The 27509-nt window shown below is 41.7% G+C and overlaps 1 protein-coding gene across 2 annotated transcripts in view; it reads left to right on the top strand.

The window, feature by feature from the left end:
• rims3 (regulating synaptic membrane exocytosis 3) overlaps positions 1 to 27509 on the top strand; it is a 146643-nt gene that overhangs the window by 110809 nt on the left and 8325 nt on the right. For both annotated transcript variants that reach the window (XM_005170052.6, NM_001100009.2), the window contains 4 exons: positions 21712 to 21853; positions 22744 to 22856; positions 24556 to 24657; positions 24751 to 24890. In XM_005170052.6, coding sequence (XP_005170109.1) covers positions 21712 to 21853; positions 22744 to 22856; positions 24556 to 24657; positions 24751 to 24890 — 497 coding nt within the window. The remainder of the gene's footprint in view (positions 1 to 21711; positions 21854 to 22743; positions 22857 to 24555; positions 24658 to 24750; positions 24891 to 27509) is intronic.

Here is a 27509-nt window from a genome sequence, read left to right as displayed (position 1 = left end):
GTCTAATTAAATGGACAAATGACCAAAAGTGTGCTTAAAATGGAATATTAGCGTAATGTTTACTGATTTGCTGTTTTATAATATGCAAGACATAGATATGAGTAGCAGATGGCCATGCAAAAGAATTGAGGTAATTTTCTTGAACAGCAACTGATGCTTGTTCACCGATCATTGCTAAAGTAAATAGATTATTCAGTTTGATTTAATGACCTTTAAAAATACAATATCTACAGTATAATAATAAATCCATTAATTCTCACTTAAAAATAAATAACATTTTAACTGCATTACAGACTGTGTCTCAAAGCTCATTTTATTTGTTTTCTCTCTTTCTCTCTTGTAATAAAGGCAGACTGTTTTGCTAAATAAAAGTGAAATATTTATAGATTCAGATAATCTCTTGTCGTTATCTGTGTTACAATCATCAGCGATCTAATCTTGGCAGATCGCTAAAGGATTTCAAATTGGCTGGTATATGGACTATAAGTTCTAGTCATGCACCACACACACACCTGTTCCAGATCACGACTGGTTACACACACAACTGGGAGCTGCTCAAAGACTGATTAGATGGACTTTAAATACAGAGTATCTCTTAGCTGAGTTTTGTTTATCTGTCTTTGGAACGCGGTTTCCTGGTCTTGTCCTTCCATGTTTGACATTTGCTTTGTTTTCTCGTTTTAATACCTTGCCACCTGTAATGACTGTTTATTGACCATGACTTTGGATTTTCTTGCATACATTTGTTTGCTCCTGATTGTTGCTTTCCTGACCTTTCTAATAAACCTGCGTTTGGATCCGCACTTCCTTTGTCATCGTCCGCTTTACTTTACAATCTGCATGACCAAATATAAAAGAGTAAACTGTTTTCACTGTTAATAACAAAGTCATTAATTGTACCAGTGAGTTTCAGTATCACTTTGGTTCCTTTAATTACTGTAAGTTGTATGACCACAAGCTTCTTATGTGTAGTTTAAATGTAAAAAAGGTATGATTTCATTGTTTTCTCAATGGTAAAGAATACTTCAAATTTTTGTCTTTGTTTCTAGTCCTAATATTTTGCTTGTTTTAAAAAAGTAAATCTTAATTTTACCTTATTTCATCTGAAGATTTGTACATGGTCTAAGAATTTCTTTTAGATATTTGGACTAGAAATGAGACAAAGTAAAATAAGAAAAGCATTTTTCCATTGCGATTATTTAATTTCTGTACCTGAATACTGTTAGACTCCCCAGAAAACCATCAAATAGAGCTATTCAACTATCTTGGGAAACTATTTACATCGCAATGTTTATTGAAGGAAAATCAAATATCGCAACATCAGATTTTTCTAATATTGTGCAGCCCTATTTTGTGGAATGTTTGTAGTTAAATGCTAATGCTGCGTACTGATCAATATTAATAAATTTGCTACTATGTCCACGCCAATACAGAATTGCTATTTTACCAATTATTATTGGTGTTACAATCATATTCATCAACAAAGCTTTTTACTTTTAAAAACAATTATTTCATTCAGATTCATAGTCAACTCAACAACAACAACAACAACAAAAAAAGGAACCTAAAATATTGATTTAACATGGATTTAACTGTAAACGACTTCCACTTTGACCTCAATAACAAACATAGTTCATCATGAATAAAAATGTGGATTTGGACTAACAGGCCAATCAAATAAATGTATACATTTTCTCAGGGCATTAGCTGTTATGTTATAATATATATATTTTTTGTTTATGTTATCCAAAATATTATAATGATTATGAATAAAATAACATCACTGTGCCCTGTATCAATTAAATTCTTGACTGCAAATCATAGTCATGTGGCTGTTACCATGTAAGTTTTTCATGTTTGCCACGTAATATATAATTTTCCTTGTATTTAAATAGGATACAATAGTCCATTCCTTGACCGTATTGTAACTACCACTGTCCGTCTCTACCTGTTGACACATTACAACCATAACACTTTACTGCATACAGTCATGTCCATAAATATTGGGACATCAACAGTTCTAACATTTTCAGCTCTATACACCAACAATGGATTTTAAATTAAAGTAAAAAAATGTGCTTTAACTGCAGACTGTTAGCCCTAATTTGAGGGTATTTACATCCAAATAAGGTGAACTGTATATGAATTACAACAGTTTGCATATGTGCCTCCCACTTGTTAAGGGTCCAAAAATAATTGGACAGAATAATAATCATAATTCAAGCTTTCATATTTTAATACTTGGTTGCAACTTCTTTGTGTGAAAGTCTGGAACACATAGACATAGGGTGAAGGTCTTCTAACGATTCTTTCAGCAGGCTACCCTTATGAAACAGCTCCTGTCATATATTTCCAAAAACACGTTTAGTCATCCGTGAATAAACTGTTTATTTTGTGGGAGCCCCCTAATTAGATTCTCCTTCACATCAACCCGAGCACCCACGCACAGATCTCCCTGAAATATCAGCCATTGATTAGTTGTGTCCTGTTGGGCGATAAGGCAGTATTTTTAGCTCCAGTTAATCTAAAATGTCTGTACCCCATGATATCTGTCTGGGGAGAGCAGGCTGTTGCCACAGATACCAGACAGAAGGATGTGTCTCCCCCCCCCCTTTTTTTTTTTTTTTGGAGACGCAGTCGGCAGTGTGCATGACAACTTTGATGCGCTGTTCAGCATAGCCGCAGGTGGAAACAGCTTTTGTGTGAAGGTGAAAATGGCGGGTTTGTGTGCATCGACTCACGTGTGCTGTCATTTAACAGGTGCATCTTTGCCGTTCCTCGGTATGGTCTCACGTGGGCTTGGATGAATCGTTTTAGCACCTCTTGCCTTTAGACCCTGTTAACCAAGCTCATCCCCTGCTCTCTTTCTCTTTAATATTTCATCAAAGTGTCCCAAAGGACAGACTCTCCCGCTGTTCTGGTATTTACTGTGGATCAGTGGCGAGAGGCTTCCGGGTGAAGCAGGCAGAGTAGGCGTTTGGCTACAAGGGAATAGCTGTCGAATGACAAGGACTGAGAGAGAAGAAATAGACAGGCCATAGAGCCATATTTAGAAGGATATAAATGTGTTTTATACGTATATTGGAGAATGTTTTTTTAACCTATATTCAACATATGTTGTTTTCAATACAAAAAAAATAAAATAATGGTTTTATTGGAGATCAAAATTTTACTTTTTTTTTTTTAAACAAGTTTTTAGTGTGGCCGGGTACTCCGGTTTCCCCCACAGTCCAAAAGACATGCACTATAGGTGAATTGGGTAAGCTAAATTGTCCATAATGTATGTGTGTGAATGAGAGTGTTTGGATGTTTCTCAGTGATAGGTTGCTGCTGGAAGGGCATCTACTGCGTAAAACTTATAGATAAGTTGGCGGTTCATTTCGATGTGAAGACCCCAGACTAATAAAGGGACTAAGCCGAAGGAAAATGAATGAATTAAGGAAGTTACCAGTGCTATCTTCATCATTCAGAATTTAAATACATTTTAGTTGTGGCCAAATCATTCTAGTAGAACAGTGTTTTACAAAATAACAAAGGCACTTCAACAAATATTAGAGCAATTGTTGCAAAAAGAAAGGTTACAACTAATTTCTGAAGGTTTACAGCAGTCAAAAGTTTGTAGGAACTATACAATTTTGAAATTTAAAGTTAGTAACCAATATATTTTATATTTAATACAATATATTAAATGCTATAAAAGTTGTAAAATCATAAAAGTTCAAAAGTCTTGTAATAACCCCAGTGGGGCTTTATGAGTTCCATATAAACGGTTACATTTTAACAAATATTTAGGTCATGCTTGATCAGGGCTTGTTTTGTCAGCCAATGGATATAACACACACACACACATTAGGTTACTGTAAATAGCGAAGACTTCTGTTTTTTTATAGTAACCAAACAATATTTTCTACCCCTAAAAATATTCCAACTCCTTCTAAAAACACAATCTGTTTGCATGTTTACATTTTCAAATAAACATCATTTAAAATATTTAAGGGGACCCACAATGTCAAAAATAAGATTTTGCTCTCCTTGGGTGAGATACTTGTTCCTCACAAAATAGCGTATACACATGCACTATAAAATGCATTATGGGATGTTGATCTTTGTTCTGTCGACTTTCAATGTTGAAAATTTAACTCTACAGTTTAACAGTGTGACTTATTGACATTTTAGCAGTATATAGAAATAAGTATGTAAATAACAGAAAATGGGGCTTCACGGTGGCGTAGTGGGTAGCACAATCGTCTCACAGCAAGAAGGTCACTAGTTCGACCCTTGGCTGGGTCAGTTGGAGTTTCTGAGTGGAGTTTGCATATTCTCCCTGTGTTAGCATGGGTTTCCTCCGGGTGCTCCGGTTTTCCCCCACAGTCCAAAGACATGGGCTAAATTGCCCATAGTGTATGAGTGTGAATGAGTGTGTATGGATGTTTCTCAGAGATGGGTTGCAGCCAGAAGGGCATCCGCTGTGTAAAACATATGCTGGATAAATTGACGGTTCATTCCGCTGTGGCAACCCCAGATTAATAAAGGGACTAAGCCGAAAAGAAAATGAATCAATGAATGAATAACAGAAAATTACAGTTTATTAAAAGGTTTTTGTAGTGGAATATACAACACCAACACAGACAATCTATCACTTTAAAATATTACAAATGTCATGAAGTCCCTTTTTTGAATTGTTTAAGGTTAAAATGTGTTGGCAGATGGATCAAGGTCCCATAATGCAATTCAAAAGCATCAAATAAAAAATATAAAAACATGAATCACAAAATATGGAAAAAACTGCTAATTTGCAGATAATTTTACAGTGTACCCTTACACCTCCACATGTTGGGTTTTCATGTTTAATCATAATTTTTATACAAAACAGACTATATCCTGTCCTCCTAACCAAAGTCCCTTTAAGGCAGGTAATTTCACTCGGCGGCCATCTTTGGAATGCCTCTCGGATAGTATGCTCAGGCATTCTGTCTAAATGGGAAAACATCAAATTCTCCAAAACTGTTTGCCAAGCTTACGATTGCATCACACATTTGGAACCAGCAATAAAACTAAACAACTGTCTCATAAGTTTAGTTTATAAACATCAGAATGAAACAAAATCTGCATATTTTTAGGTTGTCCAAGCTAATGCGCATGCCTACCTGAACAGAACGAGATTACAACACCCACCTTATTTATGGCTGATCTACACATTATCATCCTCTGGATAATGCTTCGTCTGATTTCGCTGCTCTTCTGAAGTAATTCACAACTTGGTCTTGATGGCGAATCTTCTCCAAAAATGACAGCAACTCTTTGTTTACAAGTTTGTGGCCATTTGAGTAGTTGCTCCCATGTGATGTGCGTTTGACAGGATGAACTGTACCTTGTTCATTTCATACAGATTTCAAAACCAAAAAGCTTTTGTCTTCAAGTGCACTTGGTTCATTTAAAAGCACAGATTTCAAGCTATGTGTATATATTTCTTATATCTATGAAGCTAAAATTTGCTGAGATTTCAGTGTGTTTGTAGACCACCCAGCTGTCGTAAAAGCACACATCTGGGGTCCGTTCTTCATACGTGGATTACTCAGTTAGCTGGATTTGGATATTGACGATTTGACACGATCCAGGATCGTTTCGTTCTTCAAAGCTGATCCGAGAGTCGTTGTCATAGCAACAGTTCTGCTAGGTCAAACCTGATCGGGAGCAGGTTCAATTCATATAAACAGGATTAGATCGGCTTAGTTCAAGCAAAGATAATACAGAAAGTATGTTCCGAATTATGATATTTTCTTACAGTAGTAGTTATATACACTTGGGAAATGGGTACATATTTTTTAACTATATATATTAAGTTATAGTCATTATTGAAATAAATTAAGTGATACATATTAATAAAACGTATGCAATCTGCACCCTCGAAATGAAAGTACAAGATTGCCACCTGGTGGTGCAAAGAGAAAACTTATTGATATGAACTTTTTAGATCGCTTTAGTACAAATTGTGTATAATAGAAATGCAGAATATGTGACTTTTTTTTAAAGCAATAATACATTTCAGCAGTCATAAACATGTTTTGACAGTTAATATGCCAGTGATTTGATGCTTCACAAAAGTTGCAGACGCCTTTACCAATATGAAAACGCTTTTGTAAACAACCAGTTATTCTTTACACCGATTAAAAAACGGCTACTATAGTAAAGAAAATCTTTTCTCAATGTAGAACTAAATACACTGATATGCATTGAAATACATGATGAATACACTTGACACATGAAAGTGGAAAGCCTGCAGCTCACAACTGTGGAAGGTTATTGCATGTCATATTTAACAAACCGTTTACTGCTAATTTGATGTAATTTTGCTCACATGGATAATTGAATATTAATCAGATGATGTCATTACGCTGCTGTGCCGTCAGCCAATCGTTGCATTGCTGATCATGATTTCGAGGATCGATAGATCTGTCCTTCACAACACACGCAGCGATCTCAGATCAGTTTATCCAGACATTCTAATCTGATTCGCGAACTTGTTTGAAGAACCAAATTAGCGAGAGATCAGTTATCAAGATTAAAAGATCCGGGATCTGCCAAATAATCTTAGATCATTTAAGCGAGGTTCGAAAAACGGACCCCTGGTCTGAGCTTCTCCCTCAGAGAATAATCAGTCTATAACGTTCGAGGTTACTAAAGTAACCCTTCGTTCCCCGAGGAGGGGAACGGAAGCACTATAAGTGGATTTGATTTGTAAAATCCACGCATTGGGAGGATTTGGATCAGAAGCCGCTTGTCTGGAGAGTATTGAACGGGCCAATGAATGAAATTAATTGGCAGCGTAAGCTTGCGCAGGTGTGCGACATCTGCAATTATCTCAGCATATAAGCACACCTGAAGCCAGCAGACGCCATCCTTTTAAGCTGAAGAGACTTTCAAACAGCTAAGGGACAGTCATTATGGCGACGGAGTATAGTGCTTCCGTTCCCCTCCTCGGGGAACGAAGGGTTACTTTAGTAACCTCGAACGTTCCCCTTCGGGGGGAACTTCAGCACTATAAGTGGATTTGATTTGTAAAATCCACGCATTGGGAGCCCATTGAAAGCACCATAATGACTGCACCTTACCAACACCCCCGATGAGGAGATAGTCAAGCAAGCGTGACGCACCCACATCATGGGGGGCGCGGTCCTCCAACGTGTCCCTGGCCCTAATTTATCCTACTTCAACAGAAGTTTTACGGATTTAGATATATTTTTTGGGAAGTCGTGAGCATCTAGATAATTCTAGGAAATACGACAGTACGTTGGGAAGCGTGCAATCCCGATAGGGAGGACGCTGCGGAGGCCATCCGTTACCCAAGGGGGGGATAGATGGCAGAATTTACATATGGACTAGCCCTAAAAAGGGGGAGTACGCATAGCAAAGAGTGGTTAGCGGAGAGGGAAGACACGGGTCCGCCCAGGGGGGGGACTTAACCGTGGCGGAATAAGCATATGGGATCGCCTAGTGGGGATCACGCATAGCAGGCACCTATACCCAAAACGCGGGCTGACCAGCGGGCAGACCTACAACGTAGTGGGCCAGCAAGAGACTCCTCCGCTGAGTCAGTGCTGGGGGCCACGGAGGAATCTGCAGGGCTCACCTGACGGGGAACTTTACTGACAGATAAAAAAGGCGCACGTACCTCCGTGTTAGGGAGAATGGCGCAGCAAGCGTGTTTCAACCCCCTACCGAGTTGTCTCCTCAATCACCAAAGGGTTACCTAATACCCTTGAGGAAACCGGCTCCACTCGCAGATTGTAAAACCTTGCAAATGTGTTGGGTGTCGCCCAGCCCGCAGCTCTACAGATGTCTGTTAGAGAGGCGCCGCGTGCACGCGCCCAAGAGGATGCAACGCTCCGAGTGGAGTGTGCACGAACTCCCGGGGGACACGGCTGACCTCGACTCGAATAAGCGAGTGAAATGGCATCCACAATCCAGTGGGATAATCTTTGTTTCGATACGGCACTTCCCTGCTGCCGACCGCCATAACAGACAAAGAGCTGCTCAGATGATCTAAAATTCTGAGTACGGTCCACATAAATGCGCAGAGCGCGAACTGGACAAAGTAAAGAAAGGGCTGGGTCTGCCTCCTCCGGGGGCAGCGCTTGCAGGTTCACTACCTGATCTCTAAAGGGGGTGGTAGGAACCTTGGGCACATAACCGGGGCGGGGTCTCAGGACGACGTGAGAGTAATCCGGCCCGAATTCCAGGCACGAGTCACTGACCGAAAATGCCTCCAGGTCCCTGACCCTCTTGATGGAGGCCAACGCAACCAGCAGAGCTGTCTTCAGGGACAGAAATCTTAGAGATACTGATTCGAGTGGCTCAAAGGGATCGGATCGCAGACTCGTGAGAACGAGGGCGAGATCCCAAGAGGGCATGAGAGGGGGGCGAGATGGATTAATTCGCCTAGCACCCCTAAGGAACTGGATGACCAGGTTATGCTTTCCCACGGTGCCGCCAGCTACCGCGCTATGATAAGCGGAGATGGCGGCCACGTAAACCTTGAGAGTGGAGGGCGACAGCCTGCTGTCCAACTTCTCTTGAAGGAAAGAGAGCACAACACTAATCTGGCAATTTCGGGGGTCTTCTCTGCGAGAGACGCACCATTCAGTGAATAGACTCCACTTCAGGGCGTAGGCGCGCCTCGTGGAGGGGGCTCTAGCCTGAGTGATGGTATTAACCACCGCAGTCGGTAGGTTACCTAAGTCTTCCTCGCGTCTAGGGACCACACGTGGAGGTTCCAAAGATCGGGGCGAGGGTGCCAGATGGTGCCCTGTCCCTGAGAGAGTAGGTCCTCTCTCAAAGGGATCCGCCAGGGGAGGGCCGTCGCGAGGAGTGAGAGCTCTGATATCCAGGTCCGGTTGGGCCAAAGGGGCGCAACTAGCAGAACCTGTTCCTCGTCCTCCCTGACCTTGCACAGAAACTGCGCGAGCAGGCTCACTGGGGGAAACGCATACTTGCGCATGCCCCGAGGCCAGCTGTGGGCCAGTGCATCCGTGCCGAGAGAGCCCTCGGTCAGGGAAAAAAACAACTGGCAGTGAGCGTTCTCGGGGGAAGCAAACAGATCGATCTGGGCCTCCCCGAATCGCGCCCATATCAGCTGAACAGACTCGGGGTGGAGTCTCCATTCTCCAGGACGTAACAGCTGTCGTGAGAGCGCATCGGCTGCACGATTGAGCGTGCCTGGGACGTGAATGGCGCGCAGCGATTTCAGCCGCGGGTGACTCCAGAGGAGCAGACGGCGGGCGAGCTGAGACATGCGGCGAGAGCGCATACCCCCCATGCGGTTGATATACGCCGCCGCCGCCATACTGTCCGTCCTGACCAGCACGTGTTGCCGCTCCAGCACCGGTAAAAAGCGGTGGAGAGCGAGGAACACTGCCAACAGCTCTAGGCGATTGATATGCCAATGCAGCTGGGCACCCTTCCAGAGGCCCGCAGCCGCATGCCCGCGACACACGGCCCCCCAACCCGTGTTGGAAGCGTCTGTTGAAACAACAACATGGCTGGACGCCTGTCCTAGAGGCACACCGGCCTGTAGGAACGAGGGGTCGTTCCAAGGGCTGAGGGCGCGGCGACACAGCTCAGTAACCGAGACCCGGTGTGTGCCCGCGTGCCATGCGCGTCTGGGGACCCGATCGTGAAGCCAGTGCTGAAGTGGTCTCATATGGAGCAACCCGAGCGGCGTGACGGCGGCTGCGGATGCCATATGCCCCAGGAGCCTCTGAAAGAACTTCAGTGGGACCACTAGTTTGCTGTCGAGCTCCCTCAGACAGTTCAGCAACAGGCGAGCGCGTTCCTCGGAGAGGTGCGCTACCATGGTGATCGAGTCCAGCTCCATCCCGAGAAAAGAAATCCTCTGCACGGGGGCGAGTTTGCTCTTTTCTCGGTTGACCTGAAGCCCCAGTAGGCGGAGATGCCGAAGCACCTTGTCCCTGTGCATAATCAATTGCTCCCGCGAGTGGGCTAAAATCAGCCAGTCGTCGAGATAATTGAGTATGCGAATGCCCGCGAGCCGAAGGGGCGCTAGGGCACCCTCCGAGAGTTTGGTGAAGACCCGCGGAGACAGAGAGAGCCCGAAGGGGAGGACCTTGTACTGCCACGCTCGACCCTCGAACGCAAACCGCAGAAATTGGCGGTGGCGTGGAAGAATGGAGACATGGAAATACGCGTCCTTCAGGTCTATGGCTGCAAACCAATCCCGAGGACGAACGCATTGGAGAATGCGCCTCTGCGTGAGCATTCTGAACGGCAGCCTGTGCAGACAGCAGTTCAAAACGCGCAGATCTAGGATTGGCCGTGACCCACCGCTCTTTTTGGGTACGATGAAGTATGGGCTGTAAAACCCACTCTCCATCTCGGCTGGAGGAACCGGCTCGATTGCACCCTTCGCCAGGAGGGCAGCAATCTCCTCTCGCAAGACAGGGGCGGACAGGGGGTTGACCCTGGAGAAATACACGCCCGTAAACTTGGGGGGCCGTTTCGCGAACTGAATCGCGTAACCGAGTCTGATTGTGCGTATGAGCCACCGCGAGGGGCTGGCCCGCGCTAACCAGGCAGGCAGAGCCCTCGCTAATGGAGTCATCGCTACAATCGCTGACGTACCAGCGGTGGGGCAGTGCGGAGTGGGTGTGCTGATCCGGGAAGCACGAGGGTCCCGCGGAAGAGCTGGAGGAGAGCGATTCGCTCTGGCTCCGCACCCTGACTCCGGAGAGGGGGCTGGAGGGCTGAGGGAAGGGAGACCGTCCCCCCAGCGCTCGTGAGCCACTGGCGAAGCACGTAGAGTCTGCGAGCCGGAAGGCAGCGCGTCCCGGACTGGCAGAACTCGTGCAGTCACATCCGGGGAAGAGAAAAAGTGCTCTTTTACTGATGTTTTGGTGGCACTGAAAAGTACCGTTGTTATCGGGGCCCCGCCCTCCAGCGGGGAAAGAGCAAGTTTCCTCTTCTCCGGATGGCCTGTCTCAGGGACGCTTCGCGGTCCGTTTACCGGACTTAACGGTGCCCTGGGCAGGAGGGGCTGCCTGCTTTCGAGGTGAACGCCGCGCCCGCTTGGCCGGAGGCGCAGGCGGGGGCGGGGCAGCACTCGTTGGCGGGCGCCCTCGGCGAGGAACAGCGGAGGTGGATGGCTCGGCGGGCGGAGCGGGCTTACGGCCACGCCGATAGATGACATTGCCCATCGCATCCGACTGCTCTTTCACCGCCTTGAATTCCTGGGTGAATTCACCGACGGTGTCGCCGAACAGGCCAGCCTGGGATATGGGCGAGTCAAGAAAGCGAACTTTGTCAACGTCGCGCATATCGGCCAGGTTTAGCCAGAGGTGGCGTTCCTGAACCACAAGTGTGGACATCGTCCTCCCCAGCGCACACGCGGCGGACTTAGTAGTCCGAAGAGCATAGTCGGTCGCGGTGCGCAGCTCATGTAATAAGCTTGGGTTGGACCCGCCCTCGTGCAGCTCGGCCAGCGCCTGCGCTTGGTAGCGCTGGTAGGTGGCCATCGCGTGCAAAGCAGAAGCAGCCTGGCCCGCAGCCTTATAAGCTCTGGCTCCGAGGGAGGCAGACAACCTACAGGCTTTGGACGGGAGGCGGGGCAAACCCCGCCACGTAGAGGCGCCGCGCGGACAAAGATTGACCGCGATAGCGCGCTCCACTGACGGGATCGCCTCATACCCCCTGGCAGCTCCGCCGTCAAGGGCGGTGAGGGCGGAGGCACACACAGCACGGGCAGAGAAAGGTGCCCTCCAAGACTGCGTGAGCCTACTGTGCACTTCCGGGAAGAAGGGGACGAGAGGCTTCGAAGGCTTCGCCTTCTGGTCCTCTACGTAGCACCCATCTAGTCGGTCCGGCCGCGGAGCTGGGGGATAAACCATCTCCAACCCCACGGCCGAAGCAGCCCGGGAAAGCACGGCTAACATGTCCGCTTCAGGATCCGATTTGACAGCGCTCACCTGCCCGGAGGGGGCGAGCGGGTCCGGATCTTCGTCGGACAGTGAAAGCCCACCCTCCGATGCCGCGGAGGACATCTGATCTCCGGTGTCAGCGAGTGTGAGAGCTACCATCTGGTTAGACGGATCACTCTCACCACCCGAAGCTTGGATGGAGCGCCGTAAGGAGCGAGAGGTCCGCGAGCCCGTGGGCGGCGGATTATCTCCCGCTGAAACCCTCAGATCTGCCCGAGCGCCCGCTGCTTTTTTAGAACAGGAGGCAACTGGGGTGGCTCGCTCTCTTGCGAAAGTTAGCCGCGATCTTAGCTGTGCAACGGTCATGGCATCGCAATGACGACATGAACCGCCCGCGAGCACCGCATTAACATGCTGGACCCCCAAACATGCAATGCAGTGATCGTGTCCATCATCCGGAGCCAGGAAACCCCCGCATCCAGAAACACACAGTCGGAGCGCCATCCTGAAAAGGACGTGCTGCACGACTGTGTTGCTCTTTTAGGAAAGTTGCAACTATACGCACCGCTCTGGAGGACCGGACCCAAAGAACCGCAGGCAAGGGAGTAACCCAGCTCGACCGTCTGCCACCGCGAAGACCCACTCTGGACCGGGAGACACACTCGTTCGCTCTGAAGTGCTGATCAGCAAGAGGAACCCTCATCGACTCACTCAGAAAGGATCTGAAGCGAAAAGGATGGCGTCTGCTGGCTTCAGGTGTGCTTATATGCTGAGATAATTGCAGATGTCGCACACCTGCGCAAGCTTACGCTGCCAATTAATTTCATTCATTGGCCCGTTCAATACTCTCCAGACAAGCGGCTTCTGATCCGAATACTCCCAATGCGTGGATTTTACAAATCAAATCCACTTATAGTGCTGAAGTTCCCCCCGAAGGGGAACAATGATTACTAGTTGGCGGGGCTTTATTCGCTCTATTGACTGTTACACATTTCCCCATTCAAAACTATACAAGCGACATGTCTTGTTTATTCTATATTCTTTGTCTTAACCTAACCCTAGCCCTAAAGCCAACCCTCATAGGAAACATTCTGTAGTGACAAATTTTCTAAATACTTCATTTTTAAACCGTTTTATCATTAGTGTCTCCAAAAGTTAAACTTAATTGCTATTGCTATACTTGTGGGTAGATTTGGTCCCCACAACAGGATGAATTCCAGGACATTCATAAAGAGTGTAGCTGTTCCCTATAGAATAGACAAACACAGATTCAGCGCTGTCACATATACAGTCCTGCTCGAGGGCTCAACATGCCTGAGTCGCATTAGAAACACTGGACACAGTGTCAAATGAATGCGCAAATCCATCTCACTGCCTCACAGCCAGCCATAAATAAAACCTGTTTACATAAATCGGCAACATCTAGTTATTCCATCCACAAAGTATCTGTTCTTAAATGTCACATATTATGTTTCCTAAGCATTCGCTTGCCATCTCTTCTGTGGTAGTTCAGCATCGGCTGTCTTTCCACATCACAAGCAGTTCATTTTTAATTGAACACCTCTGTGAATGCCGTGCATCAACTGCGGTCTTCTTGCTTTGTGTTCCTATGGACCACACTGTGCATGTTCTCTCTGTATTTTTAGAAAGCTGTTCTCGTTCTCTCTGTGTCTCACACTCGCTCTTGCAGTTATTTTATTCTAAAGACTGTGAGCTCCATGACAGTAAGCAAGTGTCTGCGGGGAATGCAATACTTGCAGCTCTGCAGTCTGTACATATTCTTCTCCAGAAACACAATATTCTGATTCAGAATGCTTTAGTTGGTTAGAACAAAGTGTCACTGCTGCTTTTATTTATTTTTTGAAACAATATGTTGACATATTTAACAGTGCTCAGTCTATTTTTTAACAGGTATGCATTTGCAACTGAAAATATATAACATCTTATGCATTTTGGGCATTTATATATATGAAAACATTGCTTTGGAGTTGAGGGTTGAAAATGGGTTTTACACTTTTGAAAATGACATTTTGAAAGGATTATTTGGTGAAATACGAATCGCAATTTAATGAAACTGCTTTTACAAAGACACACCTTTATCTTCTCAATATTTTGATCTCTAGAAGATTTGATCGCTCATACTTTGAAATGCTTGATTCTGATTGGTTCATACTTAAAGCAAAACTTTTAAAAATTGCAAAGCAATTTGTCATCTTTTAAAAGTAACTAAAATATAATAATATAGGTGCTGCTGCAACCTTTTTATATGACTAAAGTACACAAAGGTTTAAAGTCTATATTTTGGCAACCTGTTTGAAAGAAGCCACATATCCATTATAGTGGACATTAATTAATATAGTTTCACACTCAAAGAACACATGTTGTGTTTTTAAGTGAAGTTTTCTAAACTAATTTTGGGGGAAGCATACTCAGAGCAATATAACAATGCTAATTCATCATTGACAATAATATAATTATTCAATCAGCATTAGAACAAACCAATATAAATAATGTAATGCTCATTTATATTATAGGGATTGTATACAGTTTAACCCAAAGAATGACCAGTCTGTCAGATGAAGAAGAGCCGGAGTCAGAGATTTAAATAAATAAATAAAGTTTACTGAAGATAGTTTGCAGTTTTATCAGCACAGCCAGCTTCAACACTTGCAATAAGTTCCTAGGCTGCTCTTCTTACAATCACCAATCAATAACAATTGTACTCTCACATAACCTCATTAACTGCGTAATACATATAGGTGTCCTAACCTGATTGGTTAAAACACAGATAGACTAGGAAAATATCCAAGTCAGGTTTGTGTGCGTATATTCTGAACAATATCTTAAGCATAAACATCACACATCCACGAGACTGTTTAGAGCTGACTCCAGACCTGTAAAACAGACCCACAATAAAATAGAACACACACACCTAAAGTACAATCTGTTTCTTATTCAAGACTGAGTGTACTCTTTGACGTCTTTATCAAAACTGGTTAAAAACCGGTATAATCTACATTCAGGCAGTTATATATTTAATACACAGAGTCTTTCTTGAATATAAAGTAGAATCACTTTAAAAGAATTAACCATAAAAATAGAAAAATCACTTTAGACATTTTAGATAGTTATAACTCATAGAAACAACAATAGAAACAGTTGCTTCCAGTCCTCAGCCCTCAGTTCCTCTCAAGGTCTCTGAGACCTCTGACCTAATTTGTTGGCTCCTGAAAGTAGTTATAAAGAGACAGGCAAATGCACTGAACATTCTTATATTAAGTAAACTGTTAACTTATTCGTTAGTTAATATCAATTTAAAGGTAAATACTCATTCAAATAATCAAATAATTATATTTAATACAACAAATTGTGAGAAACTGGTTGATGAAAAGGATAAACGTTTGTCCATGATGAGACGGATTGGATAGCAGAAATCCGAATCCTTCAAAATAGCGCATTTATCGTGTATGGCCAAACACCTAAAGCTCTAAACAATTATAAAAGGGGACGGGGGATTGTCTACACCATTGTTCCACACCACCACCAGTGTGCATCATCCACTTGGATGATGCAACGGCAGTCACAGGACAACTGTGCCTGTGCACGGATCACACACCAGGGGGAGTGGAGAGTCAGTGATAGAGCCAATTCGGTGGATGGAGATGATTGGAAGGTCATGATTGGTAAAGGTCGATGGAGGGAATTTGGCCAGGACACCGGGGTTACACCCCTACTCTTTACGAGAAGTGCCATTGGATTTATATGACCACTGAAAGACGGTGCTCACTGACAGTATAGTGTCCCCTTTACTTTAATGGGGCATTAGGACTCACACAGACTGCAGGTTGAGTGCCACCCCTGTTGGCCTCACTAGCACCCCTTCCAACAGCAATCTAAATTTCCCATGTGGTCTCCCATCTAGGTACCGACCAGGCTCAGTCCTGCTTAGCTTCAGTGAGTAACCAGTCCTCTAAAGTGATATTTCCCTCTCTCTTTACTTTACCTTTCTTGGGCATTAGGACTCACATAAACTATAGGTTGGGTGCCCCTGCTGGCCTCACTAACACCACTTCCAACAGCATGTGGTCTCCCATCCAGGTACTGACCAGGCTCAGCCCTGCTTAACTTCAGTGAGAAACTGGTCTTGGGCTGTGGGGTTATAAGACTGTGGCCAATAATCAAGTATGTCCTACCCCATTATCTCTCAGTCTTCAGATGTTCTTCACCACCCCATTTTCACACCTTCAAATTTACTTACTTAAGGGGGAGCATTCTGAGGCCAGGCTATACACTGCACTTGGACCCCTCTCACTCTTTCTCTCTTCTGACTAGGGAAATAATGCTGCTATTACTAAAGAAACCTTTCGTTCCCCGAGAGGGGGAATGGAAATGCTATGTGGAAACTTCCACTATGGGGATTTCGTCAAAAACCAATCTTCTAAAAGAGTATTAAATCGGGCCAATGAAATGCCAATAAGTTGGTGGCGTCAGCATGCACACCTGGTGTCAATGAAAATTAGTCATGCTATAAAGACGTGACTAGTGCAATGCACAACATCCATTTCTGGCTGAAGAGACATTCACGCTCAACAGCTAAGGGACAATCGTTGTGGCGAAGGAACATAGCACCCCCCCCTCCCTCGGGGAACAAGGGTTACTTTATTTACTGTAGCATTCCCCTTCGGATGGGGAACTCCAATGCTATGTGGAAACTTCCACTATGGGGAAATCTATAGAAAACTCCACAACGAAAAATCTTTACCTACGTCCCTGGTGAAGAGTGTGCCACGCAGTAGAGCAAGTGTACCTGCATCGCCCCGAGACGCAGCCTTCGAACATGTCCCCTGGCCCTTACCTACCTGTTCATGTTTAGCTCTATTTCTTGGGGAGTCGCAAATAGCCCAGTAAAATATGGTTTTAAATACGACCCGTACGCTGCAGAGGCCACCTGCTACCAAAAAAAAGGGGAGATCTGATGACAACCTTTGGACTAGCCCAGAGAGGGTGAGTACACGCATCAGGATGTCATAAGCCAATAAATTATATCACCCATCGCCTCCGACTGCTCCTTCACCGGCGTGAATTCCTAGACGAATTCACAGACGTTGTTTTTTTTCTGTGCGGAGCTCATGCTTAGTCCTGGGTCAGAACCATCCTCGCGCAGCTGGGCCAGCGCCTGCGCTTCGTAGCGCTGGTAGGTGGCCATAGCCTGCATAGTGAGGACGGAGGCACATGCAGCACACTGTGTGAGCCTACTGTGCGCATTCAGGACGAAGGGGACGGGGAGGCTTAGAAGGTCTTGCCTTCATCCTCCACATAACACCGCTCTAGTCGTTCCGGCCGCGGGGCTGGGGGATAAATCATTTCCAGATCCACGGCCGAAGCAGCCTGAGGAAGCACCGCCACGAAGTCTGCTTCTAGATTCGACGCCACGCTCATCATCCCGGAGGGATGGAGCGGGTTTGAATCCTCATCAGTCAATGACAGCCCATTCTCCGATGCAGCGATGGATCCAAGGACGGATCGCTTCTCTTTACCTGGGGCTTAGATGGAGCACATGAAGGAGCGAGATGTCTGCAGCCCAAAGGCAACGGATTTACTCCCACTGTAACCAGATCTGTCCGAGTTTCCAACCGCAGTGCGGGGGACAACTGGGGTGGATCGCTCTTTTGCAAGAGCGAGCCGCGATCTTAACTGCGCAACAGACATGACATCACAGTGACGTCATGCACTGCCCGCGAGCACCGCATTAACATGCTGGACCCCCAGACATGAAACGCTGTGCTCGTGCCCATTATCCGGGGACATGAAACCACCGCATCCAAAAACACACTGTCAGAGCGACTTCTTGAAAAAGACGTGCTGCACAACCGTGTTGCTCTTTTAGGAAAGCTTTTTTCCTATATACAAACCGCTCTTGGAGGACTGGACCCAAAGGACGCAAGACAAGAGAGAAAAACACAGCTCGACCGTCTGCCACTGTGTATACGCACTCTGGACCGGGAGAAGCTACTTCTCGATCGCTCTCTGTAGACATAGGTGGGAGATACCCTCAAAGACTCTCTCAGAAGCTTCGTGAAGCTTAAAAGGATGTTGAGCATTGCACTAGCCCGTCTTTATAGCATGACTAATTGTCATTGACACCAGCTGTGCACGCTGACACCATTTCATTTCATTAGCCTGTTTTTACACTCTTTCAGATGATTGGATTCTGACAAAATCCCCATAGTGGAAGTTTCCACATAGCATTGGAGTTCCCCGTTTGAAGGGGAACACAAATTAGTGTTTTCTCCCCGGACAGCGCACCAAATATGCCTAAACCTATTGTCAATTATTAAGTGTGATCCCTTGAAATTTAGTATACTTCTATTGATTTTATGTAATATTTTCAAGTCAAAGCAATATAGCAAACTCATAAAAATAATTGATAATGACTTAATGAATTTATTTAAAAAAAAAACCTTTTTGACTTTTCATCACTGACCCCAAACTTTATAACAGTATTTATGTTCCTATTTTAGTTATCATATGTTTATATGCTCTTGTTTTGTTATATTTACACTTAATTTGGTAATTTAAATATTAATTCACATACCCAATTTTTACAAGCACATCTGAAACATTTGACTATCAAATGAATCTTTGTCAAGCACATTTCCCATATACTCCATGATGACAGAGTTTTAGGTGAACTGTCTCTTTAAATACTGGGAAAACCAGCAAAAGTTAGAGAATTTGGCTCATGGTCTTATTAGCTCCTATTTGATCCAGGAGGTTATTATGAATTTGATATTGATCTCTTGCTCTACACCTTAAATTACCTTTGAGATGTGTCTATTGGCACTGAATGGAGCACCATGTTTTCCTCTTTATCTCTTTCTTATCATCAGCTGAGCTCAGTCTGTCTCTGTATACGTTGAGGTCAGCAGTTTGGCCGTCACCGCCTGGCTTTAACAGATTGCTGGTTCACTCATCTTGTGCGTCTTCCAGGTTTGTGATGCACCTGCCATCATTTCACAAACTCATGGACATCTGAAAGAATTAAAAGCACAGTCAACAGAAAACACCCCAGAGCTAGACCTTTGACTTATGGTACAAGAGGGATAAAGGAAAACAGTAAAATTGTGCTTTTCACTGCACGCATAGGGTATAAATGCATATGTTTTGTTTCTAAATAATAAACAGGTATAAATGTGTGTATTTCAAATGGGACAGTTTGGTGTCAGTTGACAAGCATTGCTATGCTATTGTCAATTGAATTGCATTGTACATTTATTATTTATATATATATATATATATATATATATATATATATATATATATATATATATATATATATATATATATATATATATATACAGAGGTTCTTTTAAATTAATATTTACAAGCATAACATCAGTGTGTACTACTACTGCTAATACTACAACTAATAATAATAACAATAATAATAACTGTAACTTAAACATGTCAAAATTAGAACTGTCCTTATAATTAAAAATGTTGTTGTTTGAAATGATTTAATTGGTGTTGCAGTATTACAAGCTTTAACACAGAACTTATGAATGACGCCTTATACATACTTTCCAACAACTGATATTCCAACAGCTTTCATTTATAACCTTCTTTTTTGCTGCTGAATATTATTGAAAACAAACATAATATTGTATTATCATCATATATACAACATAGTCAATATAAATATTATCTCCAGTAAATATTATAACAAATAAATAACAAGTCTAGTATATCCAGATGCATCAGAATAATGTAGTTACTAGCTAACAATGTTTATATATTATACTATATACTATGCCTGTCTTAACGGCCTCTGAGCTAACTTACCAGAACTGTCTGCATCACTGCTCTTATCAAATGTCCAATCTGCATCATTCTCATGGTCACTGAACCCCATCACATCCTTACTTTCAAAAGTAATTAATCAAAAGTATTGTCATTAAAACTAGATCCTCAATGCAAATGCATTTATGTTGTTGTTGTTACAACTTAAAGGATCACAGCTGACCTTGCTAGCTAGCTAACCCATTGCAATATTTTAGATTCCACTATTCCAAGATTTACAAAAAAATAAATTGCTAAGAACTTTTTTTGGGGTTGTGCATATGGCATCATAACTCACTGGGATTTTTTTTGTTGATCTGACATGAGTTGATCACTGCATGTCATGTGACTTAACCTAAGCACATCATTGGCTAAACTAGGTCTTTTCTTTCCAACAAAAAAATTAGAATGTTGGTTTTAAAGACACAGTAGCAGGGAAATGAACATAAATATCATGTTACCATATGGCAACACCATGAGGTAGAGGGATAATAATAATAATACAGCAATAAAATTATCTCAATTCATACAAAACTAACAAATAACACATTATTGACTACCTAAAATGAAGTGTTCATTGCTGCTTGATATTTACGCAAGTGCTTCATTTTTTTCATACATTGTTTTTATTTATTTATTTTTTTGCATCAGCTGGTCGATACTTTGCTTTTTAGTTGTTTTTAAAGTTCACCGGCATGTAGATGAATCCAGTGTGTTCTTGATAATGAATGTAGCACTTTGTAACTCCCTGAAGACGTGGTAGCAAATGAAAGATGACAGATTTTAGTTTGAAGGTTAAATTTAGCATTGTCTATTATCACCTGCTGTGTTTTCAGTGGGCCCTGTAACAAAATGTAATTGTAAATCTACACTATTTTCATGTTGTTTATCTCTTCTGATTTCCATATATATATATATATATATATATATATATATATATATATATATATATATATATATTTTTTTTTTTTTTTTTTTTTTTTTTTACAAATAGTAATCATCAGGCTCTTCTGCTATGTCTGGATTGATTGTTTGGCAGGAAAGTATGTCAGCTGAATGCAGCAGCTGTAAACAGCTGGAAGTCATGTGGAGCAGGGGTACAGATGAGTTTACATTAGTACCCAAGTAAATGACTGCCGGTGTGAAATATGACCAGACTTTATAAGCTTGGTGTTCTTTTTCATAAACACTTGAGCAGGTCATCCAGTCTGCTTTTACATGGCATTAAATTCGGGGAGTTTATGTCAGTGCCACTTTCCATTACACATCAATATGACTTTGTCCTGTGACTTTTTTTTTTCAGAAAGGTCTTGACATAAATCTGTGATATTTGTGTCCCATAATCAACATGCAAACCAGATACACCAGCCTTAATATCTAATAAAAATGTACCCTTGCTAACATTTTCACCATTATTTACACATTTTTTACACCATTATTTGCATACATGTGAGACAGTGTATTTCTTAGAATAGCAAGATTACACTCAGGTTTCCCATTAAACATGTTGGTAACAGAGTTTAAAAAAAAAACTGCAAACCACATAGAAGAATTATAGAAAATAAAAATAAAATAAATGTAAATTAATACAATTTAAAAAGTAAATATATTAACAATTATTACTTATTAAATAAGTAATATATTAACAAGTAAAAAATAATAACAACAAATAAAGACACGAGTTTTGGATGACGTAGATGCTTTCTTTTTGATCAAAAAACCATCTCAATCATTTTGTTTAGATGTTGGTGACATTAGATTGTAGTTTTGAAAAATTCTGACCTCAAGATACTACTACATGTGCAATTCCCCAGCTGGGTTTACTGGATATTACCCAATTTGCCATTATTAATGAAGAGCACTGTGTATATTTTGAAAACGCATTATTGTGTGTCTTTTTTGTAGATAGTGACCGATGCTACATATGTATGTTTTTGTGTAGATGGCGGAACCAAGAAGCTGCGCAGTACCATCCGGCGGAGCACAGAGACGGGTATTGCAGTGGAGATGAGGAACCGCGTCACACGGCAGGGCAGTAAGGATTCAACAGACGGAAGCACCAACAGCAACAGCTCTGACGGAACGTGAGTGCGATAATAAAATACAATCATCAACAGACAAATTCATTATCAAATTAACTATTAATTATACCCCTAATTATGATCGTATCTTGAAAAGCTTCATGCAATTCACTGATATGTTTGTAATGTGAGATGTGTAGCTGTTTCCATCCAAAGATGCGAATGAAATTCATGCACAAAACTGAAATATCAGTTGTGTGTGTATGTTTGTTGTGTGTGTGCATTTTCAACAGTTATGCGCATCTTGGCATTTCCATTGTGCTTTTTAAAAATATAGCTGGATGGAATGATGAAGTAGGTCTCACAAAACTATTACATCATTTGCAAACATACTTGCTTTGTATTAAAGGGGACCTACAGTATTATGCCCCTTTGAGCAAAATGTCAAATTCATCAGATGTCTCTGATGTCCCTAGACTGTGTTTGTGAAGTTTTATCTCAAAATACCCCACAAATAGTGGTTTAGAACTCTTTGAAACTGCCCCTTTTACGCTTTGATACTCATTTTGCCATTTTGGTGACTGTTGCTTTAAATTCAAATGAGATTTTGCACACAGCTCACCTTTCAAAAAAGGGCGGAGCTACTGTGGCAGCAAAGTGGCAGATTTAAAAATAAGACACATCCAATGCTAAGAGAGTGTCACCAATGGGTGGGTCTTTCTCCCTCTGATGACACACACAAAGGGAAGATGTCAATCAAAGTGTTTCTGCAAACTGTTTTTTATCAAGTGTGATTATAAAAACTAAAATTTATACATTTTTACCATTAGAAGCTGGTTATATTTAGTATAGCCACACAACAGAGTTTAAACTTTCCCCTTATAAAACTTTTATAAAACTTTATTGTGTTTGAAAAATGGCTTATTTCACACATCTCAATGGGTCTGCTTTAGGTTCATCTTCCCCACCACTCGCCTGGGCCCTGAGAGCCAGTTCAGTGATTTTCTGGATGGCCTTGGTCCTGCTCAGATAGTGGGGCGTCAGACATTAGCCACACCATCAATGGGTAAGAGACATGTGTATATATACAGTTGAAGTCAAAATTATTAGCCCTGATAAATGATTTGCCCCCCTGTTTAATTCTGTTTAACAGAAAGATTTTTTCAACCCTTTTTTAAGCATAATACCTTAAATAAATATTTTCTAATAACTGATTTATTTTATCTTTGCCAGATATTTTTAAAGATACTAGTATTTACTTTTAAGAGCAATTTAAAAGCTTAATTAGGTATGTTAGGGTAATTAGGCAAATCATTCATTCATTCATTTTCTTGTCGGCTTAGTCCCTTTATTAATCCGGGGTTGCCACAGCAGAATGAACTGCCAACTTATCCAGCATATGTTTTACGCAGCGGATGCCCTTTCAGCCGCAACCCATCTCTGGGAAACATCCACACACATTCACACACACACTACGGACAATTTAGCCTACCCAATTCACCTGTACCACATGTCTTTGGACTGTGGGGGAAACCGGAGCACCCGAAGAAAACCCACACGAAGGCAGGGAGAACATGCAAACTCCACACAGAAACGCCAACTGAGCCGAGGTTTGAACCAGCAACCCAGCGACCTTCTTGCTGTGAGGCGACAGAACTACCTACTGCGCCACTGCCTCGCCCCTAGGCAAATCATTGTATAACAATGGTTTCATCTGTAGACAATTGAAAACAATTATTGCTTAAGGGGGCTGATATTAACATTAAAATGTTTTTTTTTTTAATGTAACGGTTTTTATTCTAGCCAAAATAAAACAAATAAGACTTTCTCCAGAAGAACAAATGTTATAGGAAAAAATGTGACAAATTCCTTGCTCTGTTAAACATCTTTTGGGAAATATTTGAAAAAGAAAAGAAATATACACACTACTGCAGTATAAAACCATACAGTCCAATTAAAAAGGAGAAATGTGAAACTGTTTCTCAAGACTTATAATTTATAGTTTTGTGTTTGGGTAAAACAATTGTTTTGTTTTAATCTGTAAACAGTTTCTGTAAAGAAAAGTTTGGAATTGAAAAATTTGAATTAGAAAGAATTTAAAAAAAAGGTGCCATGTTTTCAGCGGTTGTTTAATTTCGGCTTTAATTTTTGGCTAAACAATAGCAATGTTTTAACTTAAATTAATATTACATGAAATAACCCTGATTATCAGTCACAACATAGAAATCTTTGTCTCATTTCCTGCTTTTTTCTATTATTAGAAATTAAAAATTATTAGAAATTTGGCCATTTATTAACATATCTAACATTTCAGCTAATATATATATATGAACATATGTACATATTTATTATTCCAATGGTTGGAAAAAATATAAACAGCAATTTTTGACAAATTTTATACATGTAAAATCTAAATATAAACCTGAATGTCTTATATGTAATTTGCATAAATTGGCAAATATCAGATTTCTATATACTCTACGCTGACTGAAAGCCACAGACTTCAAATTTGTTTAGATGTGCTCATTTGTCAAGTCAGAATATTTAATTTTGCACGTATTGTAATTTGGGAATTGTGATTATTTGTGGGACCCCAGCATTTAAATGTATCTATTCTATCCCCCTTTTTAATGACAAAATGAAGCCAGAAAGACTCAGAAATGGAGGTTATATCTTGTTCTTTGTCTCCACCTGCTGTTGACATCTCCCAATGCACAATATCTGCCCTGAAGTCTAGATATTCATAAGCTGTCTGGTTTTCTCAGGTGATGTGTACATCGGTGTGGTGGACAGAGGAGGTCAGTTAGAGGTCGAGATTACACAGGCCCGAAGTCTGACCCCTAAACCAGGCTCCAAGAACATTCCAGGTAAACCATTATTAAACATCATTGTTAACGCAATTTATCCACTTTACCTGTTCGGCCAGGCCATTATACACTGGATGTTTTCTTCTCTGTCAGCAACATATATAAAGGTTTATGTCCTGGAGAACGGGATGTGTCTTGCTAAGAAGAAAACCAAAGTGGTGAAGAAAACCCTGGATCCAACCTTCCAGCAGTCCCTGATGTTTGATGAGAGCCCGCAGGGGAAAGTGCTACAGGTATCACAAATTATATAAAGCACTCTGAGATCCTTCACAAACACATTGCTCACAAAAAGCGTATTTGAGGCCATTTGAGGCAAAATCAATCTGGTGTGGTGTCATTTATCATTTAAATCTGGCAAAATTGGTCTGTGATGATGATGTAATAGAAATTAGGAATAGGAAATTTACTCTAGATCATTTCTTCTCTTCAGCCCAGTGAGTTTAGAAATTTTTTTGCTTGTAAATTAAGAAAAAAATAACTTTTTTGTATTAAAATCTAAATATTCAATTTAAAAAAAGTGCAATTAACATTTTAAAAATTTTCACCAGTCTTACTTTTTTTGATGGAAAAATGTAAGTTTGTTGATGCTTCTGTCTTTGACTGTGAAGATTTTAAACTGTGAAAAGTGTTCTATTTTCACAATTTTAAACCCAGTAAAAAATTTTGTACAGCTTTTGCACTGTAGTTTTTTATATTTTCCTTTTTCTTTTTTGTAAGGAATATTTATTGCTTATTTATGCTCTAGTAAATAACTTACTGTAATAAATAAATAAATTAATGTTTTCCAAAATAATAAGTGAAGTTAATTTATAAACTAATTTCGAGAGGATCACATGCTTATGATTGACCACAGCTGGTTCTGCATTAGCTAAGATATCAGATGATTCCTAACTCACTATAAATAACCAGTTATTATTGGTTATATGATTAAAGTCTCTACTGAACCAATTGGCATTTCTGTGCAGTTTGCTTGTTCTCCCCATGCTCGCGTGGGTTTCCCCCGGGTTCCCCAGTTTCCTCCCACAGTCTAAAAACACATGACCTAAGTAAATTGAACATTCTGAGTTGACATTATATCAAACTCTTAGTAAGTCATACATCTTTCTTTAATAATCCCCTGATCTGTTAAAATTAAGTCGAGGGAGTTCATCAAGATCTACCTGTGCTCAAACTCCCCTCTCGCCCTGCTAACTTGAGAGAGCCCAGGGCTCGAGAAACTTCTGAGCTCAGGGCTCTCTCCCGGGACAGCATGCCAAACAAGTGTTATTATCAATCATCAGCTAAGTGTGAACTGTTGAAATAATTATGCAATTGCTTGTGTCATCATACATTTTTTATATTTTTATAAAAGTCATTTATTTTACATTTATTTTAAAGACATGCATTACTGTTTAAAGGTTTGGGGCCTGGAAAATTAATATTTGTTTTATTAAGATTTACTATTCTAGAAAACATTTTTATGCTCACCAATGCTTTATTTATTGGTCTAAAGAACAAAAATACCAGCAATCTATTTAAAAGTTCTTTATTTTATTTTATTACAATTTTAACAATTCAATTTGTTCAGTTTAAAATAATTTCAATTTTATTCCTCTTGGTTTATTCCTTCAGTGTCACAGGATCTTTCAGAAATTATTTTAATATGCCAATTTGATGTTCAAGAAGCAGGAATCTTTAATAAAAATATGGTTTTCTAATCTAAATACGTTTAAAATAATAATATACACTCACCGGCCACTTTGTTAGGTACACCTTACTAGTACTGGGTTGGACCCCCTTTGCCTTCAGAACTGCCTTAATCCTTTGTAGCATAGATTCAACAAGGTACAGGAAATGTTCCAAATATTACATATTTGTTGGTTGCACATTCATGATGCGAATCTCCACCACATCCCAAAGGTGCGCTATTGGATTGAGATCTGGTGACTGTGGAGGCCATTTGAGTACAGTCTGGGATGACATGGCCTGTTATGCTGCTGGAAGTAGCCATTAGAGGATGGATACACTCACTGTGGTCATAAATGAATGGACATGGTCAGCAACAGTACTCGGGTAGGCTGTGGTGTTGACACGATGCTCAAATGCTATTAATGGGCCAAAGTGGGCCAAGAATATATCCCCCACATCATTACACCACTACCAGCAGCCTGAACTGTTGATACAAGGCATGATGGATCCATGCTTTCATGTTGTTGATGCCAAATTCTGACCCTACCATCCGAATGCTGCAGCAGAAATGGAGACTCATCTGACCAGGCAACCTTTTTCCAATCTTCTTTTGTCCAGTTTTGGTGGGCCTGTGCAAACTATAGCCTCAGTTTCCTGTTCTTAGCTTCTAGGAGTGGCACCAGGTGTGACCTTCTGCTGCTGTAGCTCATCCTCCTCAAGTTCGGACGTGTTTAGAGATGCTCTTCTGCGTGCCTCAGTTGTAACGAGTGGATATTTACTTTACTGTTGCCTTTCTATCAGCTGGAACCAATCTGGCCATTCTCCTCTGACCTCTGGCATCAAAAAGGCATTTGCGCCCACAGAACTGCCACTTAATGGATATTTTCTCTTTTTCAGACCTCTTTAAACCCTAGAGATGGTTGTGCGTGAAAATCCCAATAAATCAGCAGCTTCTGAAATACTCAGAGCAGCCTGTCTGTTACCAGCAAGCATGCCACGTTCAAAGTAACTTGAGTCACCTTTCGTCACGATTCTGATGCTCGGTTTGAACTGCAGCAGATTGTCTTGACCCTGTCTACATGCCTACATGCACTGAGTGGCTGCCATGTGATTGGCTAATTAGAAATTTGCGTTAACAAGCAGTTGGACAGGTGTACCCAATAAAGTGGCCAGTGAGTGTAAAT

Source organism: Danio rerio, chromosome 19 (assembly GCF_049306965.1).
Source record: "Danio rerio strain Tuebingen ecotype United States chromosome 19, GRCz12tu, whole genome shotgun sequence".
Taxonomy (NCBI): domain Eukaryota; kingdom Metazoa; phylum Chordata; class Actinopteri; order Cypriniformes; family Danionidae; genus Danio; species Danio rerio.
The sequence above is the reverse complement of the archived record's forward strand: the minus strand, read 5'-3'. Positions and strand labels throughout refer to the sequence as shown.